The sequence below is a fragment of the Camelus ferus genome, chromosome 34, assembly GCF_009834535.1.
Source record: "Camelus ferus isolate YT-003-E chromosome 34, BCGSAC_Cfer_1.0, whole genome shotgun sequence".
NCBI lineage: Eukaryota > Metazoa > Chordata > Mammalia > Artiodactyla > Camelidae > Camelus > Camelus ferus.
In genome coordinates, this window is record NC_045729.1 from 16,213,583 (window position 1) to 16,227,671 (window position 14,089).

The 14,089-nt window shown below is 43.6% G+C and overlaps 1 protein-coding gene across 1 annotated transcript in view; it reads right to left on the bottom strand.

Moving 5' to 3' along the window:
- The window catches only part of LOC102507671 (antigen WC1.1), a 99,558-nt gene that overhangs the window by 58,795 nt on the left and 26,674 nt on the right, over positions 1-14,089 (bottom strand). Inside the window, exon 16 of the mRNA XM_032472903.1 lies at positions 2,100-2,195. Coding sequence (XP_032328794.1) covers positions 2,100-2,195 — 96 coding nt within the window. The remainder of the gene's footprint in view (positions 1-2,099; positions 2,196-14,089) is intronic.

A 14,089-nucleotide genomic window follows, 5' to 3' on the forward strand; every position in this document is an offset into this window, starting at 1 on the left:
CTTACGGGAGCCTAGTATATATTTCTAAGCATTTGATTGTTGAAATAAACTATTTAAAATAAATCATGTTATTAAAAGTGACCTATAGGAAGCATGTATGCAAACATGGGTTTATATATTAGACATTATTAACAATAGCATACACTGTAAACAGTAAACGACTTCATTTCCAGAATGCATGGCCTCCGCTTAAATTAAACTTCTTTAAGGAAGCCTTCTCAGCTTCTCCCAGCTAGATTCAGTAACACTGCTGGTGTCCCTGCAGATGGCACTTGTCATAGTTTATTCTAAATTCTTGCCTTGGTGCCCAGCCTCACTAGCTTTACAGGCCAGGGAGCGCTTCACTCATCACCACTGGGGCCTCAGCACCTAGTGAACTGCAAAGGCTATGAATTCAATACCCTATGAGGCTATCTGTAAATCAGTAAACACTTGTGGAATGAAAGTCTAAATAAATTCTAAAAAGCAGGTATGGAAAATGCTGTGGTGACATTTAGCGTGTTTCTTTATGCGGCATTGAAATCAGTGAGAAAACAAAAAGACATAACTCAGGAATGACACAGTAAAAACAAAGTAAAGTTAATTATAACTTCATATCCTATATAAAATAACTTACACAGTTATTAGTGTTGTAAATTATTTAAATATATTTATACAATACATGCAATCATTTATTTAAACTTGAACTGGAAAAGAATATTCTTAATGACGCTTCGAAAGCAGAAACATAAAAGGGAAATTTTTATAGATGGTTAATATTAGAAACTTCCATGGATCTAAAAACAGAGAAAAGGTAAAGTGAAACCAATCAGCTGAGGGAAACATTGTCAGCCTAAAACATGGAACTGTTCACAGGGACAAGGACTCTGGACCCAAACTGCCTGGGTTCAAACCTTGCCTCTACTGCTTCCACCTGTCTCACCTTAGGCAAGGGGTTTCACTTTGCTTTCCCTCAGTTTTCTGATCTGCTTTTTGAGATAAATATATCCTGCCTGGTAGGCTTGCTGGGCGCTCAGATGAGCCCGCATGAGGATATGCGGTGTGGGGTCTGGGGGGTCGGCGGCAGCAGCAGTCATAGTAGAAGGAGCCGCAATAGAAATCATGACAAGAATGACAAACATCCCAACTTAAAAAGGACAAAAGTCATGAGCAAGTCATTCACAAATGAAGGATTAAATTAGCTAATATATGCCAGCTTTTGCCTGCAAAACTATCAAAGATGTAAAAACTTGATAAAAAGACCATGTTGGGAAAGGTATGTGGAAACGAACATTCTGATACAGAATAGAGCTAATAAAATTCAGTGCAAACATTTCTCACAGACATTAGTCTGTGGGTCAAAAGCCTTAAAAGGATTCCTAGCCTATAAACCAGTAATTCCAATCTTAGAATGTGATTAAGAGAAACACTCGTGGATGGTCCTTACATTGAAATACAGGGAAGTTCAGAGCAGCTTTTTCCATAACAGCAAAAACATTGAAAACAAATAAATGCCAAACACAGGTGATAAGTTGAGCATGTTGACTTTCAGTCATAAAACTAAATATTTGAGACAATTAAATATTTCAGTATTATCCCTGTGATATCCTATATTTTTGTAATACTGCAGTAAAATGATTCATGTATACAAGAATAATTAGTGGCATGGAAAAATGTCTAATATACATTATTGATTTTTAGAAACAAGTTAAAAAATAATATATCCAGAATTATCTAATCTTCAAGGTCGATGTTATTGCGTCTAATGGTACACATTGTGCTTGGAGGGGTAATTTTCTGCCAATGCCCATCATGGATTTCACGGTGGAGACTCCTGTAATGTGCGCCCAGCTCAGAAATCATCAAATATTTAGAAAGACGAGGACTACCATGTAACAAGGAGCAAGCCCTTGTTGTATGAAGAAAAAGAATAAATTTTTGGTAGAATAAATTTGAATGGTGTTGTTTCGAAGAAAACGAACACAGTGCTGGCTTCAGTGAAATGTTCCTGCTCCTCAAGGAACTGCTGCGGAAACTGCCTACGGTTTTCTGAGGAAGAGGCGGGGACTTGGTATCAGAGCACTCATTACCTCCCACCGTTTCATGGGACCAAAACCTACCTCTGCACGTGAGAGCCATCAGGAGGGTAATCTTCACGAGCATCTGGTCAACACTGGCGGAGCACAGACTTGGGGGGATGGGGTTTCCCAAGCAGAATTATGGGACCAAGAGAACTGAGGTTAAGGGAAGACAATGAGCACTGAGAGGAGACAGGTGTGTATGTGGTCTCAGCTGGTCCAGCACCCAAACCTGGAAGAGCCACCTCCTCCAGGCTGAAGACTAGATTTTCAGCAGCACTAACCCAGATGCCTGCTGTCCACTCGCTCAGTGGAAACCCACTCACAAGGAGAGAAAAAAGAGGGCATGAGAGGAAATGCACCCTACAAGACTCACAATGGATCCTAGGGAGTGGAAAAGACCGGTCCAGCACAGCAGGACACAGTCCCCGGGCACCGGGGCAGGGACTCGAGAAACTGTACATAAGTGGGGATGTGCATCAGCTAATCTCTATAAACAAGACGTCCCCACTCTTGGCTGCAGGGTCCTCTGACCTACAAGGGACCCTGGAAGGAGTAAGTGAGGCTGGGAGGCAGGACCCCTCCCAGAGCCAGTGCTGGGCAGGCACTCGACAAGCAGAGGGGAGGCCGTGGGGGTGAAGGAGAGGAACCAGAGAGGGGCAGGCAGGTGCGAGATTATCTACGATCTGGGTACGTGCAGCTGACATGACACCCAACCGTGGGGGCTCCGGGTGTTTCACAGACCAACTGACTCAGTCCCTTCTCGGCAGCCCCGTTCCTCTCACACACCTCACACACCCTACACACAGACACACACACACGCACACACAGACACAGACACACACAGACACACAAGCACAAGCACAGAGCCTAAGGGAGCACAAGTGCACAAAACATGGAAATCCCATGGGCCAGTCCCCTACAGAGCAGGAGTGTGTGGGGAACAGCCCGGAGTCCCAGCTGAGGTCACTCGCTGGACCTACACACACTGCGGGCCACGGGGACTCAACAGATGCTCCATGAAAACAAAGGAGACAGTGGAGGGGACTGAAACTGACCCACTTCAGTCTAGGCCCAATTCATTTCTCTGTAAAACCTGCTGCTATGACCAGTCGACCCTCCACAGGAGAGGAACTAATACTCACAGTCAGCGTGGTTCCTTCTTGGTCAAGAACACATGGTCCACACTGGGGCTTCGGCGCCACAGCTCCAGGGACCCCTCCCTTCGCCAAGGTGTCCACACCCCTGCTGTTGACCCAGGAAAGGGGGAACGCACTTACCTTGACCCCCCACCACGATGCTGAGGAGGAGAAAACACAATCCCTGAAGGGAGAGATGTCCGTTCAGAAACATCCTGACCCCGAGTCATCAAGGGCACAGTCCCAGCTGCAAAACACCCCTGTGAGGAGGCGTCAGGGCACCGACACAGGTCTATGTAGACCCATCCCCTGACATCCTCCCTCCTGACAGCCAATAGAGGCACCTTTTACCATTTCAGATGCTATCGGAGGCTTCATCTGCCACTATCTGAAGCTCGAACACCAATTAGCTTCTGACTCTTCAAAATCTCCTTATAAGAGCAACAGGGTCCTTTGCCGGGACCGGGGCTGGCGTAGAAAAGCTGCATCAACAAGCATGTGTGGCTTTCTCTCCCCCGATCATCCTGGCTGATTACCACAGTCTGTGAGATGGCTCGGAGTCAGATTATGGGAATCGGTTGGCGCGTGGAATCAAGCACTGTTCATCCCTGTGGCTAAGCTCATAGCCGGAGAAGCACATCAAAGCTTGAAATACAAGAATAATTATCAGGCCAGCAGAAAATGAGGAGCAGGAGCACAGGAGATCACAGGTGAACATGGAGGGGACGAGGTGGGAACCACCACGTTGGGCAGGTGAGAGTGTTGGTCCTTCCCCACTTCTGAGGATGATCTGGAGACTGGATCCTGGGGAACAGAGGGGCTCAAGAGAACAAGGGGCTTTGACAGAACATAAGGTTTCCCTATCGGGGATCTTTCTCGGCTAGTAGAACCACTCTGCCAGCACTCACATGTCCCCGGGTGTACATGCTCCCTCTCCAGGATGAGAGGGGGGTGCAGTCTACAGAGTATTTTCATACCCGATCTCCTCCCCTCTCTGCAGCTGCCCAGGCCAGCAGTCCTGCCCTGGGGGCCAGGCTGGGGCTCAGGGGCTAGAACCATTTGGCTGACGCACCTGTACAATTGTTTTCCTGCACCCACCCTTCCACTCTTTTGGAATCTCTTCTAATTCATAGCTCGATGTAGCATGATATTTAACCCCAAATCTATCTTACCTTTGCTCCCCCTAATACAGGTACTCATTCTCTTTGCATTTTTAATGCTTTTACTGTCAGTCACACCAGAGAAAGGAGCAAGGGGAGGTGGAAATAAAAAGTGCTCACAAGCTACGAATGCTCACTTGGGTAAAAGTTGCAAGTTACTGGTGCAGCACATGACACACCATCAGCTAGCCCTTGCTAAGCATCTACTCCCCACCGCTGCATATAAGCACTGCCGTGGGCTGGGGATAAAGCAGTGAGCAAGGCAGCCCTATCCCTGATGTCACGGTGCTCACATTCTAGCTGGGAGTGAGACGTTATACAAATATACACATAAACAAATATATGTATATATGGATTACATATATAATTATTTAACAGTGTATGTGAAAAAGTAGGAAGGAAAACCACAGTGAGTAACAAGAAGCTATCTTACGGAGTGGGGACTGCCAGGAGGTTGAACCCAGACAGGGGAAGCTGGTTTTTGGAAGGAATATCTAAACTGATATGAGAGGAGTGACTTGCAGTTGACCAGGAAAATCGAGACCATCAACTCACACCCATGGTCCCTCCCTCTGCCCTGCTGCTCCTGGAAACTATGCACTTTCTGAATTTTTTGGAATTCTATTTGTCTATTCATTTTCTATTCATATTGAAATTCTATTTTTCTAGTTCTTCTTCTTATTTTGACCATCCTTGTCCTTAAACTCATCAACACCTCTTCTCCCTTCAATGTCTTGCTCTACTTGAGGTAGAATGCACTAAGAATTGGAGAAACAATTGCAGATGAGATGATCGAGAGATGTAGTTGAGTGGACTGGGCTATAAATAACTAGAGCCTGCCCTCAGCAGGTCTGGGGTTTAGAAGAACTAAGCTGATATTATGAACTCATTGGGAAGGGTGACCCTGAGCAAGAGGGACAGTGAAGCTACCATCTTCTTCAGGGACCTGGTGAAAAATGCCACAAGGAGTGACTGCTACTTTGGTAGTGATCCTACTGTTTTCATGTTTCACCGTGATTCATGATGTCACAGAGACCAATGCTCTGATGCAGTAACAAGAGGGACGTGTCAGGAAGTTCCAGCTAGTAAGAGCCTGAACTAAGGAGAAAGCACGTGAAACACTCAGGTTAATAGAGGTACTATAGAAGATAAGGCTGTAGAATCTGTCCATGAAAAAAAAAAGATAATCGGGTGGAAGAAAAATTGCAAACACTACCTCTCTGTAACTTGCAGACTACCAGTGGAATGAACTCACTCAAACTGATTCACTGATACCAACTTTGGTCAACAGGTGCACTACTAGAGGAAACTGTCCCTTCATCCACTTGGCAGGCATCAAAGGAAAACTTGGAAGTTCTCTGTCAGAACTCAGGGAAACATTTGCCTTACTACAACACTGGTTCATTACAAAAGGGCATAACTCAGGAGCAGCCAGATGGAAGAGATGCAAGGTACCTAAAGCAGGTCTGGGGAAAAGGCGCTGAGCTTCCACACCCACTCCCAGCACACCACTCCCCCAGCACCCACACATGGTCACCAACCTTAAAGTTCTCTGAACCCAATGCATCATTACATAGGTGCAATTGATTCATTATTGGCCACTGGTGATTGATTCAACTTCAAGCCCTGCTCCTGTCATCAGAAATCGGGGCAGGGGAGGGGAGGGAGAGTTGGAAGTCCCACACCTCTAACCACTTGCCCTGGCTCTGGATCTACTGGCAATCAGACCCATTCTTAGCTATTTCCCAAAGTCGTCGCTTTTACAGCATGGAAGACACTTTCATCACGCCCAACACTAAGGAAATTCCAGAGACTTGGGGTGCTGTGAGCCAGGAACTAGGAACAAAAGGCAAATATGTACAAGAGACATTTTTGGGTCAGTTCAATGACCAAACTATACTTTTTATAAAGCACGATATCACAGTTACGTAATGGTGAACCAAGAGAAGTTGAATGAATCCTGGTAAATGCCACGTCATTAAGAAAAGGAGATTAGTCAACCATGGAAGACAAATGGGATGTTGAACAAACACAACTCGTGAACTAATGCAAACTGTTTTTATTCTACTCATCTCGTACAAGTTTTTGAGAAGGAAACATTTCCCTACCTCATGGTAGATCCTAGGACTTCGAACTACTAAATAATAAACAGTCCCAAGGTCACTTTTAGTCACAAAACACACGCTCAGTGCAGTAATTAGAAAGTGTCCAGGTGGAACTGCCCTTTCACTCGTCCAGAGAGGCCCCTGTTACCCTGGCCCCCATTTTAGAGGATACTTTTCCGGCTGTCCCACAGCCGGCCTCCCAAGCAGTGGAAGAGTCCGTGAGCAGATCGGACATGTCCACCCAGAAAAAGTCCATGCCATCGCCCTTCTACACCACCTCTGCCTTCTCAGAACCAGGAATTCCTTGCCCTAAAGGAGCCCAGCCTGTTTCAAGCCCTGCATCAGCCTCTTCCCAACACATCCTCTCCAGAGTGGACAGTGAGTGATCAGTCTTGGTCCTGAGGGTGACTGAGGGCCTGCTGTTTGCTGTGGAAGTGGGGATGAAGTTGAGACCAGCGCTTCTCAAAGTACGGTCCACCCACAAGCAGCATCCGCTTTACCCAGGAGCTCATTAGAGGTAAAACTTATCAGGTCACAACCAGGCCTAGTGAATAGAATCTGTGTGTCACAGACTTTCCTAGTTATTCTTAAGCATGTCAACGTTTGAGCAGCGCTGGTGTATATGGAACAAGGACACACAGGCTGGGTTGCAGCACCTGCTCACAGGCACCTTCTGGGCAGAGGTCACCTGCCTCGGACTGGGTAGCATGAGGGAAAGCCTCCAGCTTCAACACTCAGCAAGAAAGGTGCCCAAATCCTCCTTCACAAAAACCCTCTTCTCTTGACAGTACGATCCCTTTAATAGCCATAATGTGCTGCAAAGAGGCCAAATGCCATGGAACCAAGTCTAGTATATTTCTGTATTTGGTTGTCAGGCTTCATAATTTCATATCTGCTATATTTCAATGTCTTGGTGGAAATTCAGTTTTAATATTTTACTCCAAAAATAAAGAGCTAATAAAACAGTGGAATTACTCAAGCAGGGATTGTTAAGCCAGACAGTTCTCTTACTGACCAACAGGACAGTCTGGTCTCCTGAAGGCATAGGATAGTGTCTCATTGGAATCAAACGGACATGTATCTTTGTCGCGAAGATGGGTTTATCAGCTGGCGGAGCCTGAAGTTAAACCTTCCAGCTGACTATCCAACTTCCCCTGTTCATTAAGTAGCTTTTCAATCATTTCATCATCCCCTTCTCTGCCCATGGACATTACACTTAGAAGATGCTTTAGTCAAATTTAGGTAAGAGCCAGCCCATGTGACAGTTGCAGCTCCCAGTGTAAATTGTGAAAATGCTATTGGGATTTAAAATTTAAATTGTTTTATCAAAAGTTGCAGTCAGTTGATATTCTACATCCTTATGAAAATAAGAAGATCAGAACAGTTAGCCTCCTTATTGGTAACAATTTATTCATCAGTACCAGAGAGAAAGGGAGAAATGAATGAGGATAAGGAGGAAACTCAAAGAGAACATGCTGTATCTTCATTTTTATTAAATTCATGTTACCATAAAAATGTTTTCAGTTAAGTTTTGTCCCCTTTTTAGATGATTTACTTGTAATTGATATCCAGAGAGGCAATAATTCTTATTACATTTGCAGAAGAGGAATTTGTCATTGGTTAGATAGCAAAAATATTACATTCTTTACCATAGTGCCTTGTAGTGTCTGAAAATCTTTCTATTCTTCTCTGAATCACTCAAACTTCTTGCAGGAGGAAAAGGGAAAAGAAACTTATTTTTCATCCCACCCCAGGTCTATATCACTTTCTCGTTCAGGAGTGGCTGGAGTGGGGAATGCTTCAGGCAAAGGAGACGCTTGTGTGCTGACTCCCCCCTACCTCTACCCCTGCCCTTTCCCAGGGCTCACCGCCAGCCCTCTGCTCAAGCAGACATGGAATCTTTATGTGGTCCTTGGTGGACTCTAGATGTCTCAACTCCAAATACTTACATGATTCATTCTTACGAAGAAAGTCCAACATACATTGTAATCCACTCACTGCTGCAGTGGATTTGTCCAAAGTGTGAAGGTTTCAGTTTCTAAGTGGATGCTGCTTGTCTAATAGTATCAGAGTTTCCACTTTGCAAGTGTGGAGTTTATAGGAACAATACAAGGTGGCAGAGCTGGGAGTGACAAATTTCTAGAAGCTAAAGTAGTCAAGTAAATGTAATTGCTTGGTTTTTCTTTAAAGATCACAATTTATATGTCTTTCATAATTGAACATCTTAGAATGATCTGTTGATGAAGATGTCAGAGTTTCATTGTTTGAACTATAAAACTAATAAAAATAGAAATATAGGTAGACACTACAGAAATAGATAGATGGGATGATAGATTAATGATGATGTTGTGGAAAAAATGTGTTACAGCTCAGTGTTATAGCTCAGTTGTGACAGCAACCTGGATCCAGGCGAGAGACCAAGCAGCACCTAGAGAATTGGAGAAGTCAGGTTTACTATGCCAGGGAGCCCAGAGGAGATAACACTCCAAGCTTGGACCCTGGCTGTAGGTTTACACAGGCCTTTATAGGCTGCAGGTTTACACTTTGCAACACATATACAAATAAAGTATAATAAAATTTGAACAACTAAGAACAAGCTATGTAGAAATAGACCAATCAGGAGTGAGAGAAATAACCAATCAGGAGTGAGGGAAATAACCAATCAGGAGTGAGCTAATGGAATCAATAAGACTTTAGCGATAAGTACGCCATTTCAGATGCAAAAAGTGAGATAGAGCCTCTGGGCCAGGGAACCAGATGGTGCTGGCAAGAGAGTAGGGATCCTACCCTGGGGTCACACCGGTCGTTTTATGGGGCTTCCCGCCTCAATGATGGTGATGGTGATAGACTAGATAGATAGATAGATAGATAGATAGATAGATAGATAGATAGATAGATAGATTGAGTGATACATTGATAGATTGATAGATTGATCGAAAGAATAGCTGTATATATGGGGCTTTTAAAATATGCTAAATCCCTTTGTTTTTATTGAATTTCATTTTATGTGAAACATCCCTTTCAGCCAGTCACCAAATTACGTTTTGGGAGAAAAAGATTTTTTGTACATGAACTAAGAGAAAAAAGCGCTCATCATTGAACTCTAGCCCTGAAAATACAGGATTTTGGGGTCCCAAGAAGAAAATAAATACCTTTGAAAGAGTCAGATTTCTAAACCTCAGCTCTTTCTCCCCTTTATATATTCAGAGTTTGGTTTGGTAGGACTCAGAACACAGCTGTATTATGCACCATAGTTAAAGAAGATGCAAAATATAATTTAAGGGAAATGTCTTGTATAGAAAGGGGAAGTAGAAAGTCTTTTACTAGGGGCTCCCTGCAGGCTGGGGGACAAAGGAGAGGCATGTGAAATAGAAGAGGGAGGTAGATGCTTCCTGAACCCATCAGTGACACCACCTCTTTGTCAGGTCAAGGTGGAGGTAAGGATGAAAGCCCAGATGAGTTAAGGGGAAAACAAAAGTGCAAGGGGCTTATGCCCAGCTTAGCCATGGCTGCCTTGTTCTATTCTCCATTGATCAGAGAAGCTCCCACAGGCTCCCCAGAAAGTAGCCGTGGGATGAGTATCGAGACTGGGAAGGGCAGTAAGGGGATGCAGGTTAGGGACAAAATTGAAGATCACGAACATGCTACCCCCATTCATTCACAGAGCCTCAGGCTCAGTGTTCCCATGATGCTCCCCTGCAGTCCACCCAAACCCACCCTCAGGGCCCCTCCCCCGAGCTCTCAACATCTCTGCACACAGACATGGGGAGGAAGTGTTCTGTGACACCCCCTGCCCCAGAGTCCCCACCACAGCTCAGATACACTCCATGCCTTCCCCATCCCACACCTGATGCTCCGTGGGACCAACACGGAGGACAGCCATAAGTCAGTGCCAAGCCTCCTCACGTCCCCACTAAGGGACCCACCTCATTCAGGTCAGCAGACACAGAAGATGTCTCCCTGTCCATGCCCATTCCTTCTCCTTGAGACTTGGGTAAAGTAAAAGGGAGAAAAGACAATTGAGTACATGCATCTCACCCTCTAAATACTCTAGTATTTACCGATGAACTTTCCAAGAATCACTCTCTTGTTGTCTGCTCCGATCCTTCCCAAGCCCTTGGCTGTACAGGAGCCCTACCTCCTTCCTGTCTCTACGCTTAACACATTAATGATAATGACTGATGACAAATATCAGACCCATTATTTAGTCTCAGGTGCTGGAGTAGGATGAGGATCTGCTCAGTCACTTGAGTTGATGCAATACTCCCTCTGGGGCCCAGATTTACCACTTCATACCAGTTTTGGACTCGACACCATCACCAGAAATCATTCGGCTAGACACCTGGAACACAGGCATGCTTGCTGGGGTCCAGTCCAACCTTCCCACAGGGTGACACGGGGTTGCCTTTAGTATAACCGGTTACACACAGTTTCACTTTCCTCAGGATGGAAATCTCACACATATGACACTGCTATGAGATCGAGACCCCGTCATGGGGGTGGGAGATGGGCTGGACAGGAGAGGCTCCACTCAGGGCTGCTGTACTGTGTCCAAGTTGAAATCTATACCCCAGAGCTTGGGGTGCAGGGTAAGCAAGGATGAACTGGTCCTCTGATAAAGGTAAGTCTTCTTTGACACAAAAAGAGACATCAGTGTACAATCCCGGCAGAGATTTGACAAGGAAGCCAGTTCAGAGGGACACCAACCCTGTTGGGTCCACACTGAACTTGAGAGAGTGCAGGCTCCAGAGACAGACTGCCTTGTGTTGACCCTCAGCTCTGCCACACACCATGCGTGTGTCCTTCAACAGGTCTCTTAAACTCTCTGAGTGCTTGCTTCATCAAAAAAATGAACGTTATGATCGTGACTGGGTAATAGAATGTGGGTGAGGATTAAATGGTTGGCGTCAGTACCTGATAATGTAAGTGCCCCCTAGCAGTAGTATGCAATAATCATAACAGAGAACCTGTTTAGGGCGTCTTTCTCCACCCACCCCCAGGATCACAGGAATCCGGAATGTGAGATTAAATTCTGTTACCTCAGGCTTTGGCTGAGCCTGTCAGAAGTCCTCCGGGAAGCACAGTGCAGTGACGGTGACTGGTGCCACTCAGGGCTGTGAGCCGTGTACACCTGACCCCTCCTTGGTGCCCGCATTCTACTGCTCGGGAAACGCTACCTTACCGTCTGTGACCCTGTCACGAACTCAGTTGTTTACTTGCCAACCTTGCTTTATAAGCATGAATGTTCTTGGTAGAAATTCTCTGTCTAATTCACCTCTATGTCCTCAGTGCCTGGAGATTTAAAAATCCCAAACTATGTCTTTATTGAATGAATGAATGAATGAGTGACACTCCTCTAGGTGTTTTGCACAAATCATCTCAATCAATAAGAAATGTCTGAGAACATTATTCAACGGATGAAGACGGATCACAATGCACGTTACATCATTCATTACAGTGATATAAAGTATAATACCATTTAAAGATATGAGCTATGAATGGTTCAATACAATACAATACAATTCTGCAATGAATGCAGTAGATTCCAATTTGCAAAAACAAACACAGCCCCGTTGCCAGAGCAGTGCTGAGACAGCTTGCTCTGAAAATTTATAGATGCTGCAAGTTTCTTTGTGTATCCGACAAAGCAGAAGACAGACCCCAACATACTGACGGGTGAAGACCGTGTAGCCTCGTGCTCCGGTCTTAATCAGATGTGGCCAAGTGAGCAGGATGTTTGTATATTTATCATTTGGCACCTTTTCAATTAAAACCACACACGACTGTAACAGGAAGAGATTTTTTTTTACAAAAATTTTAGTTCGGCACCTGCTATGTTGGATGAGAAGTGCAGGAGTGGAGAGCAGAAAGAATTCTGTTCTTTAGCTTAGGATAACTGCTTAACTGGCTTTATGGATTGTAAAACCATACAATATGTTACTTCAATATTGTAACAAACCATTATTACTTCCAGCTTACCACGAGAAAGTGGAGGTTTGAGAGGTTAAGTAATCTCTTTTCAGGGGAAGTTAATAATTACACATGCTTGTTGGGATGCTTGCAGCTTAGCCAGCTGAAAATACAGCACTTCCCTTTAACATCAAAAAGTCTGCGAACAGATTCTCTTTTGCTTCCCAACCTGGGCATGTTAGCTAAGGCTCCTGCAGGCTGCTGGCATCTGCTGAGACCCTGCTGGGGCCCAAGATTGGTTAAGGCTTACATTTACATACCTCCTTTATTCCCCAACTTTACCCCCCAGGCACTGCTACCTCAGTGCTTGATCAGGACTTTTGATGAACCAGCATAAAAGAATCTCAGAATGACAACTCTGCATGATATTGTAGGATATCCTAAGGCAGATTTCATGAAGAAAGTCAAATTGATAGAACATATAAGTATCCGAATAATTTGTAAAGCAATTTAAAGAATTAACACAGATTTGGGGGGGAAAGTAGTCTTAAAGACATCAACTAATGAAATGCAAAACAAAATAATTTAATCTGATAAATTTAATCATTGTGCAGGACAAGAAAAAGTATTCATCATATAATACATAAAATCAACTCGAAACAGTGTGTATATTTATAAGGATGTAAATGATAGTTATTAATCTACCAAAATGATAACTAGATTAGAAGCCAGGGAATATGGGAAAGGCTTAATTTTGCAGGCAGAAAAGCTACTGGGATTTAGAGAAGGTGAGCGTAGAATGAAAGTTGCTAAATCCTCAATTTCCATAGTGGATAGGCAAAAGGTAACTGACTCAGACAGAAAAAAAATAACATAGTATATTAATATATTAAGGAAGGTATCAGAAAATCAAAAAAAGAGTTTTTAAATATTTGAAATAATTGGGTGCTTGTTCACAGAATGCAGAAGTGAAGACATGTGTTTTTGGGAAGAAGCCATATTCAGCTTTTGACTCTTTAATAAAATTTGTGTATAAATATTATAAAAACTCAAAAAAAAAAACCAAGTGGAATCTAAAAACAAACAAACAAAGCATAAATACAATACAGAAATAGACTCATAGACATAGAATACAGACTTGTGGATGCCAAGAGGGGTGGCGGGTGGAAAGAGATAGACTGGGATTTCAAAATTGTAGAATAGGTAAATAAGATTATACTGCGTAGCACAGGGAAATATATACAAGGTCTTACGGTAGCTCACAGAGAAAGGAGTGTGACAATTAATATATATATTTTCATGTATAATTGAAAAATTGTACTCTGCACTGGAATTTGACACAAAATTGTAAATGATTACAAATCAATAAAAATGTTAAAAAAAAACTAAAAAAGAATCTTGTAATTAATAAATTAAAAAAAATGAAAACCAATTGATTGTGTCCTTCCAGCTCCATAATATAGCTCTTATTTCTTTTAGTATCATTGACCTGAATCCATGTCTCTGGCAAGGAAAGAATTAGTAACAGGTCTGAAAATTGGCTGAATCCCTGTTCTGGATTTCAAGGCATCGTTAACCTCAAGCGGACTGCCTGCAAAACATTCTGCTGGGATTCAGTAGATGGAAGATACCCAAGGGTTTTTTAATCTAAAAACATCTTGTCTATGTGCAAGCACATTTGATTGTCCTTTATGATTGGATTCCTGCATTCTGTTGAT